This window comes from Delphinapterus leucas, chromosome 1, assembly GCF_059928025.1.
Source record: "Delphinapterus leucas isolate spDelLeu-1000000601 "Yukka" chromosome 1, BTC_Dleu_Yukka2, whole genome shotgun sequence".
NCBI classification, from domain to species: Eukaryota; Metazoa; Chordata; class Mammalia; order Artiodactyla; family Monodontidae; genus Delphinapterus; species Delphinapterus leucas.
The window spans coordinates 20,709,666-20,734,843 of NC_143129.1; the positions used below are offsets into that span (position 1 = coordinate 20,709,666).

Sequence of the window (25,178 nt, forward strand, 5' to 3'; positions counted from 1 at the left end):
ATTGAGGTATAACATAACAATAAAGTACACAAATTATCAGGGTATACTTTGATGGACATACACAAAGTAAATCCACATGCATTAACACTTTTCAGACTAAAGCATAGACTAATTCCAGACTCTCAGAAGGCTCTGTTTTGCTTTCTTTCACTTATTATCCCATCTTCTGCCTTCCATCATCACTGATTCATTTTCCTGTTCTTGAAATTTATATAAGTGGATTATTAGACTTTTTTTTGTTTCTAGCTTCCTTTGCTCAGTAATAGGTCATGAAATTTATCCATATTACTATTGTGAGAATAGTTGGTTCATTTTTATAGCTATACATAGTTCATTGAATTAATACATTACAATTTGTTGTCTATTCTATTTTTGATGGAAATTTGGGTTGTTAACAGTTTTTGATTATCAAGAATATAAAGTTCCTAAGAACAACCTTGCACATGATTTTTGGTACACATATATATGCATTAATTTTGGATATCTATGTGGCAGTATATCATTAGTCTATTTTTGTTTATGCTTGTGCCAGTGTTATACTGCCTTACCTACTGTAGCTTTACAGATTATGTCATAGTGTAAATCCTCCAGCCTTGTCCTTCTTCAGTATAGCCTTGGCTACTCTAAGTCCTGTCCTTTTCCATATAAATTTTAGAGTTAGCTTGTCAATTTTCACCAAAATCCTGAGATTATGACTGGAACTACATGGATTATACAGATAAAGTTAGAAAGACTTGTTAATGATATTAAATCTTCAAATCCATGAACATGAATATCTCTTTATTTATTTAGGTCTTCTCTAATTTCTCACAGTAATACTTTGTAGTTTTCAGTGTAGAGGTCTTTTATTTTATTTCTTTTACTAGATTTGTTTCTAAATCTTCTATGCATTTTGGTGATATTATAAGTGCTACTTAATTTTTTTTTCCTTTTCCACTTGCTTTTTGCTATTCAATAGAAACATTTGATTTAGGCATATTGATCTTTACCCAACATCTTTGCTAAATTCACTTATTAAATTGGATAGCTTATATGTTATTTTGATTCTTCTATATATATAATCATCACATCTGCAAATAAAGACAGTTTACTTCTTCTTTGACATTCTTAATGTATTTATTTTTCTGCTACATTGCTCTGCTAGTACTTCCAATACAATGTCGAATACAAGTGGTGATAGTGGACTTCTTCGTCCTATTCCTGACATCTGGGAGAAAACAGTCAACATTTTGCTATCAGTAGTTTTTTATAAAAATATATTTACCAGGATATTTCATTCTTAGTTTGCTGAGAATTTTATCAAATATATTTATTGAATCCATAGGGATAATTTAGGAGGGTTCATCTTTATTAGGTTAATGTGGTAAATTACAGAGATATTTTGGCCTTACTTTCTTCATTATTTTTTTCATTTTCTATTTCATTAATTTTTGCTTTTATTTGTATTACTTCCTTCTTTCAAGTTTGGAGGATTTTATTTGCTTTTTTTTTTTTCTGGTTTCTCCTTGAGTTAGAAGCTTAGATACTTGATTTCTAACTCTTCCTTTTTTTTTTTTCCTAATATATGCGTTCAAACGTTCATAGCTTAAGATTACCATTTACTCCTACAGGGATGGAATTGAAATTCTATCTACTTAGATCCTAATTTAGCTATTATTTTAATTCTAGAACTCCTAATACATTCCAATTCTCTGTTTAAATTCTGCATCTTTTCATTTATTTTATTCACAATTTTAATCACAGTTATTTTAAAGTCTGTGTCTGGATATTATATATATATATATTTCCAGTATGTCTAGATTACTTGAAGATCTATATTTTTGTATTTATTAGATCCTATTTTTTGGTATTTCTGGTAATTTTGGATTGAATAGCAAACATCGGGTATTTAAAAAAATGTAGATTCTTGTTGATGTTACCTTCTTGCAGCAAATATTTAAATTATTCTGGCAGACAGACAACTTTTACTCCACCAGCAGTTGAGATGGGTTGAGGATTTACTTCCTGCTTTGGGATGACCGCTCTATTTCTCATTTGCTCTCACTGCTAGAGTTTCAGCTGAATGCCTGCCATATTTACCAGGGCCCCTCCTCCTTGGGCCCTGAACTCTAATTTTTTTTTTTTTTTTTTTGCGGTACGCGGGCCTCTCACTGTTGTGGCCTCTCCCGTTGCGGAGCACAGGCTCCGGACGCGCAGGCCCAGCAGCCATGGCTCACGGGCCCAACCTCTCCGCGGCATGTGGGATCTTCCCGGACTGGGGCACGAACCCGCGTCCCCTGCAGTGGCAGGCGGACTCTCAACCACTGCGCCACCAGGGAAGCCCTGAACTCTATTTTTTTTGCCTTTCAAGCCATGTTTCCCCTCTGCCCCTAACACTGAAATATAGGAATTAAGAAATAAAACAGAAGGAAAATGCAAAGATAAATAAAAAGCTCACACAAATGGTTTTTCTTATTTCTGTGATCTTGATCCCACCAGGCCTGGCACTCCTAGTTACACAGTAATGTCTTTAAAGTACCATATTTTTAAGAAATTTTTATCCAACTTTTAATTTTTTCTCAGCAGGAGGATTTTTTGAAATACTTCACAGCTGGAGTCAGAAATCACTTGTAATTATTTAATTACATGTTTGATGCCTGATTTCATTGCAAGCTTTCAAGCTCCCTAAGGTTAGGGACTGTGTCTGCCTTACTCAATACCCTTTCTAAAACACCAATCATAGCACCTGGCAAATGCGGTGCAATTGAGAAAGATTCACAACACACCCACTAAATGATTGAGTCCCTCCATTTAAAGGCAGAAGTAGAAAGCAGAGCCAAAAGGTTTGAAAAACAATTTGCAGAAAATAGAAGGGGAAGCCTGTTGAGAAATATTTAGTTTCTTTGTATGTTTAAAAAGATATGATAACACTACTGTTTAGGGACACATAGGTTGAGGGTTAAGAAAGGACTCTTGTTTTGAAAATTATTGATAATCTTGAAGGAAGCATTTACAGGAAAGAAGTGGGCAGAAAAAAATGTAGATTGAGGAGTGACTGGTAGATGAGAAAACCTGTAACCATTGGGAAAGTCTTCTTTTTTAAGAGGATTGATGATGAGGAAAAGATAAAAAATAGAGTTAGATTTATAAGCACATGTTGAAATGTAAAGGTAGCCACTAGAAATGCAGAAATGAGAGGTAGAACATCTAAGCCTCTAGACAGAGAAGGCAACTAAAAAAAAAACCAAACAAAGGTCAGAACTTCATAGGCTGAATAAAATAAAGTGAATGATCAGAGGGATATGAGGTAGAGAGAGGTTATAAAAGAATATCATCAAGATTTATGTGGTTTAGGCATATAAAATATATGAATGAATGGAACAGCACATAATTCAAAATCCCCAATTTTAAAATGTCAGCCATAAATGCATATATAATAATGACCATTATGATATTGTGTGCTAATTCCTGCATTGAAACTTTACAATAATCCATTTTAGAGATGAAGAAACTGAGCTGGAGAGTGGGGAAGTGACTCATGCAAAGTTAAACACCAGCATGTAGAGGAGCCAGATTTTAAACTTGGGGAGTCTGACTCCAAAACCTGCACTCTACCACTGCCATTGCTGCCTTCCTTCTGAACTAGAATGTCGACGTCAATACCTCCATTGCCCTTGAAATAGAATTCAATCAATTTGATGCTGTTAATCCATCCATAGCATTGATCACTGCTGTTTATAAAGCACTTTCAAGATTAAAAATGTTTTTTATTGTACTATATATGTTTATTATGACTGTCATCCTAAACCTATCGTAATAAGCCCTAATGATATGTATAGGTAAAAGTGTCAAAATATTCATTAACCTCAAAATTTAATAAGCCTAAGGAGATCCTGTGTCTAAGACACGTGCAACATCTTGTTTCCAGCAATACCATGTGACAGCTGCAGTGGGACAGAAAACGACTCTAGCTATAATAATCGACAGAGAAGTAACTTCACCAGCAACTAAGGGTCATTAATAAGAATTTTTTTGTCTCTAATACTATATAGCTTAAAACATACTTTCTTATACATCTGAGGCCAATAGAGACTAAACAAATTGAGTTATCACTCTAAACTGTCAATACTTCCAAAAAGGTAGCTCTCAACATTTTGTGATGTATTCTAACGCATTGCAAATCTCATCATTAAGTAATTCTCATAGCTAAGCAATCTTTCTTATGGATTTTTCATTTTCTATCTAACTAACTCCTTTAGTTAATTCTTTATTCAACATTTATTGAACATCTAGTACGGATCCTATGATGTGCAAGGCACAAATGTTATAACTGAAGAAAACAGTCATAACGTCAGCCTTTTGGGGATATAGATAAGTGAACAAGCAATTGTAACGGCATGTGATAAAGGTTAAAACAGAGATTCTTGGTTTCTGTGGTAGTAAGTTAGAGAGGCCCCTAATCTAGGTTTGGCATGGAGTCGGGAGAGGTTGTTGGGAGGCTATTTAAAGGAATAGCTCAGTTTACACTTCATTGATGAGTAGGAATTAGCCAGGTAACAGGAAAAAGAAGCACTTGCAAGTAAAGGGAGGCATTTCAGGGAAAGGCATCAATATCTTCAAAGACCTGGACATTCAAGAGAGTGTGGTAGGTTCAAGCAGCTGGGACCGAAAGATAGCTGTAGAGCTGGAGAGTAACACAGGAGGTATATGAAGAGGTGAGGCTGAACAGTAAGCAGGGAAGCAGAAGAGACTTCATGCAGGGCATCTTTATGAGAAACTTTTGAAAGGTTTTTAGCAACATGATAAGAAATATTAGTAGTTAAAAAAATAGCCTGTAAAAGAGTGAAACTTTTGATTTAGAGACCCACACATAGACCTGGACAAGGAAGTAGCTATAGGACTAGTGGATATTTCCAAGACATGTATCAGAGGCATAATGGCTAGTGGAGGACCAATTGATGGAATGTGAGGAAGGGAGTGAGAAGTGGTATTCAGGGACATCTCCCAGTTTCTGTCTCAGGCACCCAGTTATATTCACTTTGGTAAACACAGTAGTAGACACAGAAGAAGGAACGTAACAGGGGAAGGGGTGGATGTGAAGAGATGCAGAAGCCAAGAAAGAGGCATCTACAGTTTTTTTCCATTTTCTGCCTTGTTGGATGGAAGAACCATTAAATTATTCATTCTCATGAACTTCCCATAAGTCCTTATCTTTCCTTTATGAGATTCTCCTAGGGCCCATTTTATTTGTGGGGATGACATGGCCACCACTGCCAGAGATGACTTAAATGACCCGAATGATTAAGCAGGCGTTTCTTCCCCCTTCGGCCTCCTCCTGCACCTCTTTAGAGGTTGCACTTAAGGTCAAAGAACCTCCAAACTGAGACTGTGCCTCAGTCAAGGGAATGTAGGTAACTGAGTTTCCTTTCTTGAAACTCCAAACCAGCCTGAGGGCGATGTTTGTGAGCTTCCTACAATGTACACACCTTAAATAAGGTCTTCATAATATTTCTTGAAATGTCCCCACTCCAAAGGAACTCTTAGTGCATGATCTCATAAAACATTTCTTCAGGCCACTAGAATTCGGTTTTGAAAGATCCAGAATTTTGACACTGATATTATTGGAATCCTTTCTATCTGACTGGAAATGAAGTTAATCTTTTTTTTTCCCCAAACATTTTAACGTAAAATTACATATGTGTATTTTTTTTCAAATTTCTTAAATTGATGTATAGTTGATTTACAATGTTGGCTTAATTTCTGTTGTATCACAAAGTGATTCAGTTACACATATACACACATTCTTTTTTATATTCTTTTCCATTATGGTTTATCACAGGACATTGAATATAGTTCCCTGTGCTGTACAGTAGGACCTTGTTGTTTATCCATCCTACCTATAATAGTTTGTATCTGCTGATCCCAAACTCCCAATCCTTCCCTCCCCCACTCCCCTCTCCCTTGGCAACCACAAGTCTGTTGTCTATGTCTGCGGGTCTGTTTCTGTTTCGTAGATAAGTTCATTTGTGTTATACTTTAGATTCCGCACGTAAGTGATATCATATCGTATTTGTCTTTCTCTTTCTGACTTATGAAGTTAATCATAATACCTTTTTATGGGTGTTATATTTAACCTAACTGATATAACATAATTGTAACTATAGATCTTTAAATATTTTAATTATTTTTTCCCAAGAAAATATATACAAAATTTTTCACTTTATTAAATCAAAAAGCAATCAGCTTCATAGGTGCTAGTTTCACTATCACTGCTGACCATTATGATTCTTTTTCTGCTTGAAGTTCCTCTTTCTACTCATTTAAATTGGATGAAAGGAGAACTAAAATTAGTCCTTTTTTTGATGCAGAATGTCATTAAGAGACAGAAACATTTTTCTTTCGCAACAAAGCCTTAAATAAGATTCCAAAATGGCCAACGTATTGTAAGAAAAAGACGCTGGGCAATTTAAGTACCATAGGTAAATTTGAGACTACTAGGAAACCCAGGGACAGGGTGGAAAGCCTGTGTTTGACAGTATGGCATGAGTGTGTGAGAACACACGTACAGTTGTATAGCAGGCAACAATACATCTTTTTTTGGTAATAAAAGAGATGGGGAAAGCAGATGTTTTAAGCTGGTTAAAAGAGTGTTAGCAGCTAACAACAGTTTGTTTCAAGGAAAAGATTATTCTATTGTATTGGCATGGTCAATGTTGGGTTGACTTTCTGGCCACCTAAGGCTCTGCTGAGCAGAAAAGATGCTATTTCAAGATACTTTCACTTATCAAGCATTACCGCCTACTTTGTTGTGTTGGTTTCTCTCGTTTATTTTATCTGAGCTCCTTTCTACTTATCTTTAGGCTTCCTGGCATTAGGGCGGGAGAAAAATGTATCATTAATGATGAAATTATGTTCATATTTTTTTTTAGAACTAGACTTTAGACCAGGGATAGGCAAGCTACCAGTCTGTTGCCCATTTTTGCAAATAAAGTTTTATTGGAACCTGGTTACCCTTATTTTTTTTTACATATTGTCTATGGATGCTTTCATGCTACCATGACAGAGCTGAGTAGTTGTGACAGAGATCTCTTGGCCCATAAAGTCAGAAATACTGTTTGGACCTTTAAAGGAGAATTTTGTAACCGCTGCTCTAGATTGACTTTGTGAGAAGTTTACAAAAAGGAAAGGGTTCTTCATGCAAAGGCAAATTTGCAATTGCATTCATTTTGACCACCTGAGCAATATCAAAGCCCCCAAAAGGTCTAAAAATTTTGGTGAGAGAAAAATCCCTGTGTTGAAATGATTATTTTGTGCAATCTGAGATAAAATTCCAAAGTGAAACAACTTACTTCCAGACCAACCCGACCATTAACTTTCCAAACACAAGGCAACATTACAGAAATGTGCTTCAGAATTAGTCACCTTAAAGATGCAAGGTTAAAACAAATGCAGCCCTTGTAAATTGGCCTTTCTGATGAAGTTGATGAATGCAGAAAAAGCACGGTCCTCTGCCACCCTTCAGTGTCATCTGAAAGCATTTCCTAAGAACTTACTTGGACCTCTCTACTAAAGGTAATAAAAACTAAACAATCTTAATATTCACTTCTGAATATCTCTAGTTATCAGAGGTTAGTCTGACTTCTGTTATTCTAAGAAGATATGTATTTGGATCCTTGTCTCTCTCAGTCCATAAAGGTGAGCTCAACCAGACAGTCACATCTCTTCTGATTCAGTTGCATCAGAAATACCCATGGATCCTCGGCATTGCCCAAGACCCACTTCTTTACTTTGCTCTCAAGTTCCGTGTTCTTACTCTTGCCTTTGTTTTTCTATATCATTATTGCCTGTTTGTTAAACTGCTAGGCCATATAGTCGATTCATAGAGCTGCTTTTCAATAACTGTGGCCAAAATCTAACATCAAAGCTTAAATAACTTTGTGGTTTAAATATGCTTTGAAAAGACTTGGCGTTTTATTTAGTGGTTTTTTTTTTTCGAAGTACTTTCTGGCAAAACTACTTGCTCCCAGTCAGAGGAAAACAAATAGTGGGACACCAAGGGTGTTGAAGGTCAGAATTAATATGCTTTTACTAATTAGTGTATCTGAAGGAGTTTGCCCTACTTATACCTGTACTGTAACTGCTTAGAATCAGCTTTCCTTTAATGCAGTGTTTTAGTGCCTCAGTTCACTAAAAATAATACAAAAATAATAAAGCATAAACATCATATAGTAAAATGTAAAATATACGCTTTTAAAAGATATTGATTTGGGGGGTTGCATTTCTCTTTTCATGGGTCGGTAATTAATTGTATTTCTGGATCATGAGGCATTTTAGTTCAGCCATTTTGGGGAAGGCAAATACTAAGAGACAAAAATGTAAGACAATCATTTGGTGTCCTTGAACGGCATTATTATGAAGAAAGTGTACAGAGTTCTCATCTGCAAGATATTCAACATCAGTCATCACATTTTTCATGAAGACAAATAAAAGGGAATTACATCCAGGTGCACACGTGTGTTCATCTCCCCAGTGGGTTGCTACAAAGATCTCCGCAAAGGCAGTTCCTGATTTCTGGGCAGGGTCACCAGTAAAGGCAGTTTAAAAGGCTGGTGTGATTGGCGTCCGGACACTACAATAGTCAAACCTTCCCCCAAATTATCATGGACCTGTTTTCCACTAATAGGAAAAACAAGTGACAAGGAGAGAGAGGGTCACCTTTGGAATGCCAAACTGAGCAGTATTTTAGTTTGCTGTTTTTACCAGCTTCCCTTTGATTACTAGCGAAATTCTTTGTGTAAGTGGATTTACTCTGCATTCCCGAAAATAATAAGCAAATTTTTTTTTCTCTCCAGAAACACGGTGATAGCTCCTTTCTGTTGTAGGTGGGAGGGATGCTCTATTTGCTATTCCTGTTCTGGAAGGAAAAAGTACTGTTAACCCCATGTAATCAGGGGACTATTTCATTATGTGTTCACATGATTTTCTAGTTCCAAGATCATGAAACTATGTTGAGCTTGTGTCTTCTTTACACCCTCTGACACAACTCAAGAACTGAATATCCATTTTATACTGAGTAATTTTCCCCATATCACTTAAGTTATCCCTAGAAGTTAACTTATTCCCATAAATTCTTCAGATTAGTAGAGAGAAAGCTTACATTTCTGTAAATCTTAAATCGTGAATATATTATATGAAAGAATCATAAAACAATTAAAAATCTAAGTGTTTTTAAACTCACAGATGCCTTGGTGATAACTTCTATTTTGAATTTTTGAGGCTACTTAAATAACCTGTGCTAACTGATTTGGAATTTTAGAAGTTAAAGGAATTGGCCATTCAGTACAAGCCTCAGTTTAATAGATGAGCATGATAAGACCCAGAGGAAAGTAGTTTATATAGTGTCTCAACACTAGGTAGATTAATTTAACTGTTTTTAATAACAAAATTAAATATCATATTTTAATATAGAAATTGCATATTACTCGTACCCCAGATACAACATTTAGGCAAACATATCTTGTACGTGCAGCAGCAGACGAATTAATAGAATGTTGATGTTATGAATTGCAGAAGACTTTTAGAAAATCTCCTGTCTCATAGTAGGCACTTAATAAATATTTGTTCAATGAGTGATAGCTGATAGCTAATGTTTAAAGACTATAAAGTAATCTGTGTGGCAGATACTGTGCAAAGTTCATTAGGTGAGCTATCTCCTTTAATCCTTACCTACCTGCTAGATATCAATATTGTAAGTAGTATTATCATGCCAATTTGAAAGAAAAGGAAACAGAGGCACACAAGTGATTAAGTGGTTTGTCTAATTACATTTAACTAATAAATAATGGGGCATAGATCTGAAACTCCTGTTAGTCTGTTCCCAAAGCTCTCATCCTTAATCATAAAGAAATGGGGGAGTTATTTATACTATGATGTAAATGACTGATAATACACCCTTCCTGGAAATTAGATTTTTGAAAGAACACTTGTATCAGAAAGGAAAAGCGATCAAATGTTGATCCTACAAAAGATTCATCTGGTTCATTTTTCGGTCCCAAAGTAGATTTTGACAGAGTTCATTTATAATACTAAGCTTACTGATTTATACAGTAAGCAACATAGACATATATTCATATGTTTGAATTGCTTTCATTCTATCATATGAGGTAAAATATTTAAAGCAAATATGGAAGAGGGGGGAGTTATATGAGAGATTCCTTTCTTGAACTGTAATAATGAGATAGTTTATACCTAGACTTTCAACATATTGCTATGACCATGGAATGAATGTATTTACAAATCCTGTCATTGATGGGTGAACTCTCACATTTTTTCCTTACATAAAATATGTATAATAATACACATCACTGTATATTTGTTTTTGAGTCATTTGATATCTCCATTCATATTTCAGGAATCATTTTTAGTTAGAGTTTGAGATTCTGAAATGAATCAAAATAAAAGATATCTTAGTTCTTCTTATAATTATTCATTTTAAATATAATTCATCATCTTAGAGATGATCAGGATTTGCTCATTAAATTTGCCTTAGAATATAAAAACTGCATGAAATTTATAGGAACGTGAGTTGAAAGCACTGTTTGACACACAGCACTTCAGCCCACTTAAAATAATTTTGTTTGATGTTAAAAATCTAGCTTTAGGCACACTCTAGAATTAATTGCTACGGAAAAAAAAATCTTATCCCCAGATGTCTTTGGAGATGCAAGTAATAAATAATGCCAATACTATTTCTGTTTGCTACCTGAAAAGCCAAAAAACCGAAAGACAAATCCAAAAAGTTTAGCAGTGTTGAGTAAGGTTTATTTGGGTGATCATTATTTCATCTTCCATCCTCATTTATTACTTTTAGATACTTATTATTCCACAACTTCCAAACTACTGTCCACAGAATTATCCCTCCCGCTCTGTGGCAAAGCACCAGCTTTTGAACCAGAAGCTTCCAAATTCACATTTCACCTCCAAAATTCAGTAGCTGTGGCACCATGTGGCAGCCAGTTATTGGAACCTCACTTCATCATGTTCCATGAGGGGGAAAATATCTACCTTCTAATGCTGTAGAGGGATTGGATGAAAGAATATACAAGTAAAACAAATGCATGATGCTAATAATACATTTACCTTTCTACATAAGAAGATCCAAGTTGAAGGAAAGCTATTGATTGAGTTGGTTTTGTAAACTTGTCCTGGTTCATTAATTGGGGAAATTTTGTTAAACCATAACCTGGCTCAATAAAAGTATCCAGCTGAATCTGCCAGGTGAGCCAAAGGGTCAAACCAATAACTTGATGGAGACCTGGTTACTTTAACAGTTAAGAGAGACTCGAAAGTAAGCCAAGCTTCTCGTAAAAAGGAGGTAGCGAGGCCCCAGAACATGGCTGAATGCAGAAGAACTGCTTATTCTCCAGGAATCGCCAAAGCTCTAGGGAGTCGTTCAAGCCCAAACTGTGATCTCCCTGTCTTGTCCTTCAAATGCTGTGGACTCCAAACACATTTTCTGTGCAGCTGGAGGCTTTGTTATAGACAGAAGGATCCTGCTTAGTGAGGCCAGTGTTTACGGCCTAACTTTCTTAAAGAGGAATTTGGAAAACTTCCCAGACCCTGCATCTGCCCCTAGCCCTTGCACCTCGGAGTCTGAGGCCGGCTAGGGAGACAGCACAGACGACTAAATTTATTAACAGCCGACGGGCCACTCTATCTTTCACGGCAACAACAGTAGGTGATCCCATCAAAAACCTGTCTGCTGGCTAGCCAGCAAATCCGAGCTGACATGCCTGCCGCAGCGAGACCCAGATGAATGGAAACGAAGGCTGTTTCCTCGAAGAAACACATCACAAGCCAAATGTTGGACCAGGAAGTCAGTTCTAGCTCCATTTGAGAAAAAGTCTTTGACTTTTTATCCATAGGTTCTTTCCCAGATACTTATGTTTTCTTTTCTTCCCTTTCTTTGACTTTTACGAATATTAAGTAGAAGTCGAGCGTTTTAGGGGAGCTCAATGGCTGAATTTCTAATACTCAGTGAGGAGTTGGATATACTAGTCCAGTGGTTAAGCGTGCATTAATCTTAATATATCACAGCTAGAACATAATCATGATTCATTACAAATATACATCAGCAGCCAGCCTCACTTAAAAGCAAATTATTTACCATTTTAAGTAAAAATAAAATATGTGAGCTGCGTTTTATAGTTCAAATTCCATTTCATTGACCTCAACATATGCAGCATTGGAAAGACTAGCTATTTGCTCCAAAATGACTTTCTCATGGATTAAATTAATATCATTATGAGTTTACAGAGTAACATATTATATACTTAAAAATTTTTTTAATGGGAAATAAAGTGTGTATCATGAATAATTAGAGTTTTCTTTGTCTGTAGTGAAATAGTGCTTTAAAAAACTGTAATTCATAGAGATAACTGGACTTCCAGAATATTGTAATACCAGTCAGACCAGAAATTGACTGAGACGTGTGAGGTTGGCTCACACAGCGAGGACTGGATCCTGTCTTTATTTAAAATTTTTATATTTTACTGGGGATTTTTTTGCATTGATTTTTATTTGAAAAATATTGTATTAAAATATTATTTACATGGATTACTGAGTGTTGGGTGCCTTTAAATTTTGTGCCTCACTTGCCTTACTCTACTCCTGACCCATAGAAGGTATGCTTTCCCTGAAATTACTTTTTCCCATAACGCTCTCCACAGAACATGGGGTATTAACAGTTTTTACACTTTAAAAAGAAAAAAGCTACATCAAATAAGTGTTAGGAATAGTGAAACAAAGTTAAGTACCTTTCTTATAATTCTTTTCAGAGACCGGAATAAGCTGACGTGTACTGAGAATCTCCAATAGCATGGGGGCATTTCTCAAACTCATTTGCCCACAGAACTCTTTTCCACAAAGGAAGTGAGGAATACTCCGAGGAACACATTCTGGTAAATAGCGTCCAAGAGTCAATTCCAGCACATACTTTGATCCAATAAGACTGCCTTTTCAGGGAAATCCCTTGTGGTTCAGTGGTTCAGACTCTGTGCTTCCACTGCAGGGGGCACGAGTTCGATCCCCAGTTGGGAACTAAGACCCCACACACCACGCAGTGTGGGCAGAAAAAAAAAAAACAAAAAACACCACTGCCTTTTCACATCTATTATATATATATATTTTTTTTCTTTTCTTTCCTCCACTTACCCCACTTATTTTTTTCAGAATACTGAAGAGATAAATATGTCAACACAATCAAGCTAAAGTTATAAAAGGGCTACATTAGTATCTCTATAAACAGGTGTAGTAAAAATTCATTGTAAAGACATATCAAAAGCATTAAAAACACCCCAGGGCTGAGTGCCTCGTTAAGAAAGTGATATCAAGCACACTTACCGGTAAAGTCTGTATTGACTGGGTGAGTGGAGCTGGGAAATTTATAATATCCATTTCCTATGAAACGAGTTCCTTTCATCATTGTGGCCCTAGGAGCTGGTAGAGCTGCCTGTCTCCTTTCCAGCTGATATGTAGGAGAGGGTCCATTCTGTTCTTCAGGTGCCTGCCACCTAAGATGGATGGTTGTACTGTTGATTCCTTCAACCAGAGGTGGCCTCAGTTGGGCTGGTGCTAAATATTAGAAAACCCTTGTTACGTTCAAGAATTTGGCTCCTATCTCTAGACACAGATATGCACACATATGTTCACATGCACCTGTGTACATTACACTCAAAATCAAATCAATTATGGTCTCCAGTATTTCTATGGTCTAGGAACTGAAAGCAGAGTTAATATTAAATGTGACTAAACAAAATTTTGAATTTTGAATACGCTTTTATCATTAAACAAAGTTTTTTCTTACAAATAATTTCTCTATTCTTTCTTGCGACCTGACGGATACTACATATTATAGTCTGCTGGAGCACCACCCAGATTCTCTTTACCAAGCAGATGCTTCATTGCTCTAGCTTCTGTGCCTGTTGGTCTCTAATGGCTCATGGCTTCTCCATTTTCTAGAGAATACCCCTGCCCTACCCAGGAGCTACAAGATCCCTTGTGAATCCTGCAGCCGGTGACTACCAAGCTAGCGGCTACCGATCACAAAGGGCAGAGTCCCTTGTCTTAACATGGTATCGAGTCAGGGCTGCAATTCACAGAGGCCAAGCAGGAAAAGGAAATGGTTGAAATGGGCTAGTTAGGGAGACAAGAGAAAGTGGGGTTTGAGAAAAACCGGTGAGCGGGGCGGGGGTGAACAGTCACTAATTCGCGCCAGCCCACGGATGATTCAGGAATGACAACCCAATGTTGTCAAATCTTTTATTTTGTTACCTAAAAAAAAATCATTTTATGTGTAATTTTCTGATTTTTAAAGCTTAGCTACTGGTCTAAATTAAAACAAACAAAAAAACAAACACCACTCTGAAAGCCAAAGCTTCCTCGTTCAGGAAGGAACGAGCCTGTGATCTCAGCGGTTTGCAAACTCCTGTCCAGGCACAACAGGCTCAGGCAGCTTCGGGGGCCCTGGAGTGACCACAGCACTCCCAGCAGTGGCCTGAGCCTTGGGCAGTGAGGGCCCAGGGCTCACACGCACACTGGGGCCATGGTGCGCCTTGAGGTCCAGGGACACTGGCATTTCTTTGGAGCCTCCTGGGAAACCCCAGGAGTGACAGCTCTGAGACTTCCCCTAAAACCTACTGGAAACAGATCAGGTTAACAACTGAGTTGTTGAAAATGAAGACCTGTTTCGATTTTCATTTTCTTAAGCAGTTGGGTTTGTAGGATGAGATTCATATCCACTCGAAGTGTGTCAGCTGGGTTTGAGGGGTGAAAATGAAGAAAGGAACACATGTCATAATCGCCAAGTCTATTTATTGAGGACCCAGACTAAGGCTGTGGATCTTAACTTACACCTGTGTTAACATAGCCTTGTGCAGACACAAAGTTTTTGCCTGTTTCAGTAAATGTAAGATAAAATGGTGTGAATACAAAAACTAATATTCTTAAACCAAGAAAGGCAATTCACCTCAAATCAGCTTCGAACAATGACCATTTGTTACTTTCTAGAAAGCTTGGCCAGCTTTCCAAAGAGAAACAATTCATTGTGATTCTATTTTCATTTTTAGTAAAGAAGAGAGGGCAGTGAGTAAAAAGTTCATCAACTTAGAAAGATAATTAACAATTCTGTTCATCTTCCGCCAGTGTGAGCCATGTGATATTTTTATTCCTATATATACGGATCTGTAAATTTTATGCATGATTTCCTTTAGTATTCTTTACCAAAAAGTAGCTAAATGCTGGGTTCTCAAAGATTTCATTCTACAAGCTATGATCCCTCTTCAGAATAATCCAAAACAAAATAAAAAGCTAAGCCATGCAGAAATTTCTTCTCCCACTAAGCACATCTCCAGAGTTTGGAGTTCCATCTTTGTAAAATTTCAGGAAGCCATCATTGGCTATTAGCTTAACTGGGGAAGGAGGACTGCCAAAGATTTCTGAGTCTTGGGGTCAGAGAAGCAAGTAATGGAGGACCGATTATATTTTTTTCATTTGTTTAAAATTTTCTACTTAGGAGCAGACAATAGGAATTTTGAGCTTTTCTGTTACTTTCCTGTATTCCACTTAAGATTCCCTAGTGATCTGGCACACAAAGACTTGAACTTTTTAGTTTGAAGAACACCATCTATTCCAGTGATATCCAAATATCATATGATATCGCTTGTATGTGGAATCTTAAAAAATGACACAGATGAACTTGTTTACAAAACAGAAATAAAGTCACAGGTGTAGAAAACAAATTTATTCTTATTTGAAAGCAGCTACTTTCTCAAGGTCGCATTTGTTTGACATCTAATACTCTTTCACTTTACTCCAATCACCCATCTGGATGGGGATAATGAAAATTTGTACCACTACTGTATTCAGAATCCTTTCCCCGTTGATGCATCATCGAAAATCACTTCTTAGTCAGGAATATGATTTCAGAGTCAAACAAAACAAAATCAAAGGAATTCCAGCAACTCAGTAGGTTTGCTTGTTTATTTGTTTTGTTTGATTGAACGTCTACTAAAAGTGAGAGCATGCAATTTTTAAAATATGACAAAATGATTATAATCAATGAGGACACATGCATTGAGAATCCACTAAAATTAATGTTGACTATTTAAAGTCTAACAAGTCGTGGAGCGCTTCTAGATTCACAGGGGAATTGCTCTGCTGAGCAATTACACCATTCTTAGGAAGTCAACCACAGAGAATGAGTGGAACTAGAGTATATATATGTGTGTGTGTTTGTGTGTGTGTATTTTATTTACTTGCTTAAAGAAAAACAAAAAACAACTCTCAGCTGGTCTGTTACAGTTTCACTTTTGAGTCAACCCAGCCCGCTTGAAAGGGTGAGTACCTGCTCAGTCACTACCTTCAGAGTTCCCCTAAGACCAGAGAGGAACTTTCAATCAATTAAATGAGACTGGTCTCATATACATTCACAAGTAGAATAATGATAAGAAAAACAGATACTCCTGAACTATTAAACACATACACACAAACACAGACTCACTAAGAGACAGGTGAATTAAAGAGTATGGCTCAGATCATCAAAGTGAAGGGATTATAGGTATACATTTGTTCATCACAAGACAGTAAATTAAGAGACAATATGGGGCTTCCCTGGTGGTGCAGTGGTTGAGAACCTGCCTGCTAATGCAGGGGACACGGGTTCGAGCCCTGGTCTGGGAGGATCCCACATGCTGCGGAGCGACTAAACCCATGCGCCGCAACTACTGAGCCTGCGCATCTGGAGCCTGTGCTCTGCAACAAGAGAGGCCGCGGTAGTGAGAGGCCCGCACACCGCGATGAAGAGTGGCCCCCGCTTGCCACAACTAGAGAAAGTCCTCGCACAGAAACAAAGATGCAACACAGCAAAAATTAATTAATTAATAAACGCCTACCCGCAACATCTTCTAAAAAAAAAAAGAGAGCGACAATATGGAATAATGCGAAAGTCTCTGCAGACTTCTAGAGATATAATTTTCACTTTTCATCCAATTCTGTATGATTTTACAAAAATCACTTCAAACCTATATGCCTCAGTTTTCCCATCCAACATGAGGATAAATTTTCAGTGGAACACTTTGAAAATAACTGCTTTTAAAAACAATATAACTGCGTTAGGTTTTACAAAGCAAACTTCTATTCAAATACAGGGCACTATTTTTACTAGCCAATAAAGCATCTTTCAAATTGCATATTATAAAATGATTCAATTCATCCACATTTAGAATCTGTGTTTACTTAGAAAATCCTCTTATAAGCATAAAGTATAAAATGGATCTTCATAGGATACTTAGGCTTTTAGATTCAAAGACTAACAACATACAAAGTCTGTTTCCACTTGGAATAAAATTACGGTGCTCTTGTATTTTTTTGCATTAGCTCTGTGATCCAATTTCTAGTCTCTCCTATTTACAAGCATTCTTTTATACAACACTGTGTAATATACATTCTTCTTTATGCAGCATTTATTACTTTATAATCTGATTAATAGCATATCATAATGCATAAGTTTACACTTGCAAAATTTACGTAGTGTGGAGTTTGACCATCTTAGGATAAGAACTGAAGACCAAATGAGCAGAAGTCCTTGCTGACAGGTCTTTAAAATCAAATCTGTTCTCAAGGAAGAGTTTGTTGTCTATGAAGACTGCATGGCTGTGTCAACATCGTAAAGCATCATCAACCATCAGGAAGACAGCAATCTAGGAACACACATCGTTTCCTCATTTCAGGGGTGTGAGGGGGGGAGAGACTAATATGAGACATCCTCAGGCATCTTGTCAGTGGAAAATGATCCTGACTTGGTCTCAGAGATGCAAACTGTCACAGGAAATGCGATTTGCCAAATGCTGTTAGGCCCGAACACCTGTGAAAGGGCCCTGGAACTAGGACTCAAACGTAAAATCCGGGCTCACGAAGCCATGATTTCCCAGTTGGCAAGCGCTCTCCATTCAGCGTCCAGAAGAGGAGAGGATTCTCCCCTCAGACTCTCAGAGACTTCTCAGTGCTTTCTTGTTGACTATCTATTCTCTGACTGAGGAAAGAACAACATCGATTTTCCCATTTTCTTCTTTGTTTACTAGTCCCCTTCAAGAGAGAGGATATATAGTGGAACTGATCTGGAAAGGAGAAAACTTAGGTTCTAGACTGCTTCTTTAGGACCCTACTTATAGAACATTGGCTAATCCATTATTTGGCCTCTCTGTTCTTCAGTGTCTCCCTCATTCGTTTATTTTTTTTGAAAAAAATTTTTTTATTGAAGTATAGTTGGTGTACAATATTATATAAATTACAGGTGTACAACAGAGTGATTCACCATTTTTAGAGGTTATGCTCCAGTTACAGTTACTGTAAGATATTGGCTATATTCCCTGTGCTGTACAATATATCCTTGTAGCTTATTTTATACATAATAGTTTGTACCTCTTAATCCCTTACCCCTATATTGCCCCTCCCCCCTTCCCTCTCCCCACTGGTAACCACTAGTTTGTTCTCTATAGCTGTGAGGGTGCTTCTTTTTTTGTTGTTGTTGTTACATTCACTAGTTTGTTGCAATTTTTAGATTCCACATACAAGTGATGTCGTACTGTCTGTCTTATTTCACTTAGGAAATACCTTCCAAGTCTATCCATGTTGTTGCAAATGGCCAAATTTCATTCTTTTTTATGGCTGAGTAATATTCCATTGTGTATATATATACACCACGTCTTCTTTACCCATTCATCTGCTGATGGACACTTAGGTTGCTTCCATATCTTGGCAACTGTAATAAGGATGCTATGAACATTGGGGTGAATGGATCTTTTCAAATTAGTGTTTTCATTTTTTCCAGATATGAACTCAGGGGTAGAATTGCTGGGTAATACCTCATTTATTGAAGAGCACAACAGACCCGATTGTGCCTAGGGTCTCTTCCATTTTCAAAATTCTGCTTGAACATTTTCAAGCAGCTCCTCTCCATAGTAAACCAAGAAGGGATGCTGGATACATAGATCCCCTCAGCCCTCCAGGAAGCCAGCCAGCTTATCTCCCACAGCTCTGAGCCATCTTGTTCTTTACCCCAGCACGGCAGATACATATTATGACTTTTCTGTGTGTTCTATGATATAAACAAGGCCAGAAAGCAGTGCTTTTAGAGAATTTAAGGGGAATCACCTCCTTGATGAATAAACACTACCTTAACCAGCTGTCATACAGGTGATCATCAATAATTTGCACGCACCTCACGTCCAACACATAAACAGTGTGAGGATCCATGATTTCTGAACTGTACCTAGGGCAGCAGCGATGACAACATGTACTGTTCCCTAAAGTCCCCTGTCAATAAAAGGTAGTTGCTGGGACTGTAATTATGGCATCCTTGCTACCCAAACTTGAAGCTTTTATGGGGCTTATGCAATTAACTACTTAAATGCATAGTAACACTTGCTTCTCTGACAGAAAAGTATTGATTTTTTAATCATTTTCAAGTCTCCTCTAGCACAAATAAATGTACTACAGTTACAGTTAATGCACTGTGTACATGCATTAAACGTTGGTGTGACAAAATTTATTATTTTGTGAAATATAGAACTGAAGTCGGGCTTCTCAGAAAGTAGCATCATGGATCCAACATCAGTGTGGAAACTACCATTGTCCTTGATACTCCAAATTCTCTAACTTCTACAAGTTAGAGATCTTTTTTCATAGGATACTTAGGCTTAAAATAAAGGAGGGGATGCTGAATATAAATCTTTCCTATATGTCAGTGTAGGAGAAAATTAGAAATAGTCCAACAGAGAAGATAACAGTTTATTCTTTCCCAAAGCTGTGGGTGTATGGCAACTCTGTTCAGATGAATTTTTGTCTATTTAATTTTTTTCCCCTTGCATTTATTTAGGGCACATCTATCAAAATATTTTGCACACAATAGTCTTTCTAGTTCAATTCTTACACATTTTAATTGTGTTGTTTTAACGCCTTACTATAGTTAATACATCGGAAAACTAAAATGGTGCTTTAAAAAGTGTGATTTCTGCCATGACAAAAGGTGAACAGAGGCCCGGTGAAAGTCACATATCTAAATACAGACCTGGCAACAGAGGTCATTACACAGTGTGTGAACAAGGCTTTACCTTGGGTGCATCACACATTCAACATTAAAGTGGGTGAGTAAAAAGCAGTTAATTTTGTTTTGTTAGAAATAATATCATTTTAGTTTTAGCATCTAAGACAGATGCCAGCATTTCACTCTGAACAGATGGTAATTCCATCTAATAGTGCATCTCTGTATTAGTAAGGTCTGTTGTGTATACAAACAGTAATAAACAGTAGGTAAGGATCAAAATAAATTTTAATTGTTGACATTAAATTCTGGCAGCCACAGTTCTAAGGCTGCAATATTCCTTTTTCAAGTCTGTCAGGTTTACTAATGCTACAAAAGCTTTGTCGAAAGCTGCCAGATTCCAGTTTCCATACAAAGATGTTGCATGCTACCAGCTGTTGGTCTGCACCAGGATTACCTGTTTTCCTACACTGAAATAATCCTTCAGGAATAACATGGGATTGGTGCTACCACTGATGCACTGGTCCGCCATGATTTCTTTTAGAATGCTCCTGAAGGACTGAACCTTTAATTAAGAGGTTGATTTTTAAAATGTTGTGTCCAATTGTTACAATTGGGGTCATGGTGCTGTCACAGCCACTTTCCTACCCTGCTAAGTAAGGGTCTCTCATTCAGTTCGCTCTATTCTCTTTGCAAATCTGGGCATTCCTGAACTTCTATGAAACTGACATCATCCTTTTCATTTGGTTGGCTTTATCAGGAGCCTGAAGGATTTCCCTAACAATTGCAGCTCTCGTCAGCTGAGCTCTTCTGTAGACTTTGCTTGTTGGATCAAGCCTGCCAACAAGCACCAATCTGGTTCTCATAATGTCTCCTACGATCTGGTATTACAAGTAGTAGCCGCTCTATATTTGGGGAAGCTGCCATGTCAAAATCATTATAAAAAACCCCAGTTTGGCATTCAAGTTCAATAACAAACACGCTTTGCCATTATATTTCCTTAAAAACAAGGATGTATTTTTTTGAATCATGAGAAATATATTGCTTCCACCATATGGGACAACCAACGACTCACCAACCGATTTCAGATGCAGCATATTGAGCTGACCATATGTTACTGTGCTGTTGAATGGCTGAGTGATTCATGCCCGTCACATTCTAGTATATCAATTAAAGCTCCTTGAAGTCTGCATGATTTGTGTCTCTGTTATTAAACCCTGCTAATTCATCCCACTTACACATCTGTTATAAATCTCTAGGAGTGCTGCATGATTCATGGCAATCTGTGAGCATGCTACAGCAAATTCTTCTCCTTGTAATTAACAGTAAATTGTTTTACTGCCATGCAATGAATTTTTCAGTTATATTGCAAATGAACTCCTAAATGTGCGGTTCTTTCCTAAGAACTGACTTATATCATTAGGCAATTAAAAAGTATTGCTTTGAACCAAAAGCTTTTAATCAAGAGAAATACAACTTCAACATTGCCTGAGAGCCACGGAAATTTGACACGGTGGTTAGAAGGGCAAAATAATTTCTGTTGTCAAAAGAGCAAAACAAACAAAACCAACCCTTCCGCGTACTCAGGACTTCCCTGATGCTAAGACGTGAGAACGTTGCCTGAAAAGACTGGGTGAGACAAGTGTGCACAGATACTGTTTATCTTAGAAGTGACTTAAGTCATCTGTCATTACCAAATTTCTCAGATTGACTTACACTGCTCTAATTGTAAAACAGTGCCTTTATTCTTGAAATAAATAATTGGATAATTAGCCAAGTTGAATCCGCAGAGGATTTCACTGCTGTTCAAGTGCTCCTGTCAAAGGTGAAGCAAATTCATTTCAGTTCGCCTCTGCAGCTCTTCGAAGAGGCTTTGATTTTTTTTTTTTCCCCACTTTCCTGGCAGCAGCCTGAGATTCATGAGTCCATACATCAAGTCGGTAGTTTAACAACAAATGGAATTAAATTCAAAGAAGGGAAACTAATTGAAGGACAGCAACAAAAGTGTTTGGTAATGTGCTTTTTAATATGGCATGCCACATTTGCATGATAATTTTTCCTTTTTAGCATGGAGCAGAAAGTGACTAGCTTAATGAGGGATTATTCAAGACAGGAACGAACAAAATGCATTCATAACTAAGAACAAAGATTGTATTATGAAACAAAAACAGGCAACCTCAGAGAAGTAACTGGATGATTGGTTTATGCATTATGAATAAAAAGGTAGAAAAATATTTATATTAGTATTCACTAATGACTATATATACAAGATTGTTGTAATTAAAATTATAAATTAACATATTAAGAGTGCTTCTTTAATCACTCTGGGTCCTATTCACAATGAAAAGACTTATGTACCTGCATACAAAACAATGTGTATTTTCAACCCAGCCGCAAACATACATTCTACTTCGGATTCAGACAAAAATCTTAATGCACCACTAATTACTTGCTTAATGGGAGATGGGCACTTCTAAGCTTGTAGTGTAGAGGTCATTTTACGACAGGTAAAGGAAATAGGACATTTTCCCTCCAGGAATGGATCTCCAAAAGGAATTTCTCTGAAGGAAGGTTTAATTTGTACTTAATTCACAAAGGGCGGAAATGTACAAAGTTATTAGATTAAAAGGGTAATCTTCAAGAAAAGTATAAGAAGGGTGCCCAGTCCATCAGTTTATGACCCTTATATACCCAGAAGCAACTCCAAAGCCACCCATGACAGTTTCCTGAAGATTTTGCAATGGAGATGCAGCCGCTCCTGGGAGAATACCTCTCTCACATCAGCTCTCAGACTTTGTCATGGGCACCAAAACTAAAGGAGTAAAGCAATAAATATTCTGGACGAAATGTGTAATTCTAATAATATCTAATTGAAAAAATACTTCAAAGAGAGCAAATTATAATTCTCAAGCTTTTTAATGAAACATACATCTTTACAAGTATCTTTTTGATTTCTGTGACTGAGATTTAAGGAAAAAAAACATGTTTAAGTGATTCAGTGCTTCAAAAAGGCTGACTACTACTTCTAATTTTGGGTGCCCTTCTTCAAAATTTTTAAATGGTCGCTGGCTTCTTCGGATTCCTGACACTTCACTCACATGAACTACATTTAGACTTGAGTTAAATTTCTCACAAATCCATTAGAATTCACTGGAGTAATATATACCCTCCAAATTGTAACTTTATTACTAGAAGAAACAGAGCAGGAAGAATCATAGCTGCAACTTAACTTTTATTCCTTTCCTACAATGGTCAACAAACCTGTTGACCATTCAAAAGAATTGACCTTCTCACTGTTTATTTCTATGACTCAATATCTATCAGTTACACACAGAGGTTTAATCCTAGGAAAATTTTAGAAAAAAAACCTTTTTCACCTATTAAAAACAAAGGAGTTAAGAAGGATATTGGATCTGTAATTGCTGGGGTTTTCTTTGTATTCTAATAAAAACAAGTCCATTCTCCCTGATCCAAACACCCCTGAAAATGGTATATTTTATAATAAATCCAGTGGCAAGCAAAAATTTTTTTTTTATACTTTTGTCATGTAAGTGACTTTATTCCCTGCTTGGCAGATGAAGAGTCAGAGAGTTCTGACAAAATAAATTAAGGGATAAAGAAATAAAAAATTTCCCAGAAGAACGCTAAAATAATTTTTCCTTCAGAAAAGAAAGGATTTCACATGTGAACAAAGTTAATATGTTCTTTTTTTAATGTAAATTGAGTAGAAGGAACATTTTGGCAAAGGACAAAAAACTACACATTTAAAATTTACTATCCCATCTTCTCCTGCAACTGTTTAATTTTTTACCTTCCAGCTTCTGCTCTAACCATGTTAATCAGAGTGCTGCCCAGAGAGTCATCAGTGACCCCACGTTCCTTGCAGTTTACATTTTTCCTACTTTCCCTACAGCATGTGACCCTACTGACAACATTCTCCTTCTAGAATTCTCTCTCCCCTTGAGTTTTTGGATACTGCTTTTTCTAGGTTCTTTTTCTAACTCTGACCACGTCTCTGTTCCCTTTATTCCTCCTTTCCTCTTCCTCCCAAAATGTGAGCATTCACTGAGATGTAAACTTTTATTTTGTATTTTCTCTGCCTTCACTAATACATTATCATCCATAGTTTCGCCTTCTTCTACATGCAGGTGACTATAAAACCCGCATCCTTCTTAAGCTCCAGATTTGCATTTTCTGCTGTTGGCTGGTTATAATTGTCATGGATGTGTTTCCATCAGATAATCAAACTGAAACTCATGGTTTTATTTCTCCCATATGTTCTTTCTTCGTCTTTTGCATTAGATTTAGTGGCATCACCACTGTCTAGGATATTTACTGTCATCTTCAATTTCTCCCTCTTCTTAACCTGTGGATTCCCCTTCCTTGATCTGCTCTATTCCTTTCTTTTTTTTTTTTTTTTTTTTTTTTGCGCTTCGCGGGCCTCTCACTGTTGTGGCCTCTCCCGTTGCGGAGCACAGGCTCCGGACGCGCAGGCTCAGCGGCCATGGCTCACGGGGCCAGCCACTCCGCGGCATGTGGGATCTTCCCGGACCGGGGCACGAACCCGCGTCCCCTGCATCGGCAGGCGGACCCTCAACCACTGCACCACCAGGGAAGCCCCTATTCCTTTCTTTTAATCTTTCCTTCTATTTATCTGATTTACTTTCTCATGGCCCCCTTGGAATGTCTACCAGTCTCTATTTCCACACTTTAATCTATTCTACACTGTACTGACAGAGACATCTTTATAAACCTCAGCTTTCATCATGTCAGGATGGAACAGTCCCTCAAACAGCGACACATGGTATAATAGCTGGAAAAATCTTTACCAATTCTTTATAGTCCATTTCAAGTGCCATTTAACCTGAGCTAATTTCCCAGTCTCCTAAATCAAAGCTATCTATACCGTGTTCTCCGTTCCCATAGCTTTCTTTTATCCTTTCCCCCAAGGTGTTAACCCTACCTGTTATTTGTCAGTACCTTAATGCAGACACCATTAAGGTATCCTTGAATGGATTCTACTAGAATCCCCTCCACCCAGTGCTTTAAATAGTAACCTTAATAGATGCTTACTGAATTGAGCACTCACAGCAGAACATAG

The 25,178-nt window shown here is 37.2% G+C and overlaps 1 protein-coding gene across 1 annotated transcript in view; it reads right to left on the reverse strand.

Moving 5' to 3' along the window:
* The window catches only part of USH2A (usherin), a 777,251-nt gene that overhangs the window by 550,271 nt on the left and 201,802 nt on the right, over positions 1-25,178 (reverse strand). Inside the window, exon 20 of the mRNA XM_022579226.3 lies at positions 13,381-13,611. Within this exon, the coding sequence (XP_022434934.3) occupies positions 13,381-13,611 (231 nt within the window). The remainder of the gene's footprint in view (positions 1-13,380; positions 13,612-25,178) is intronic.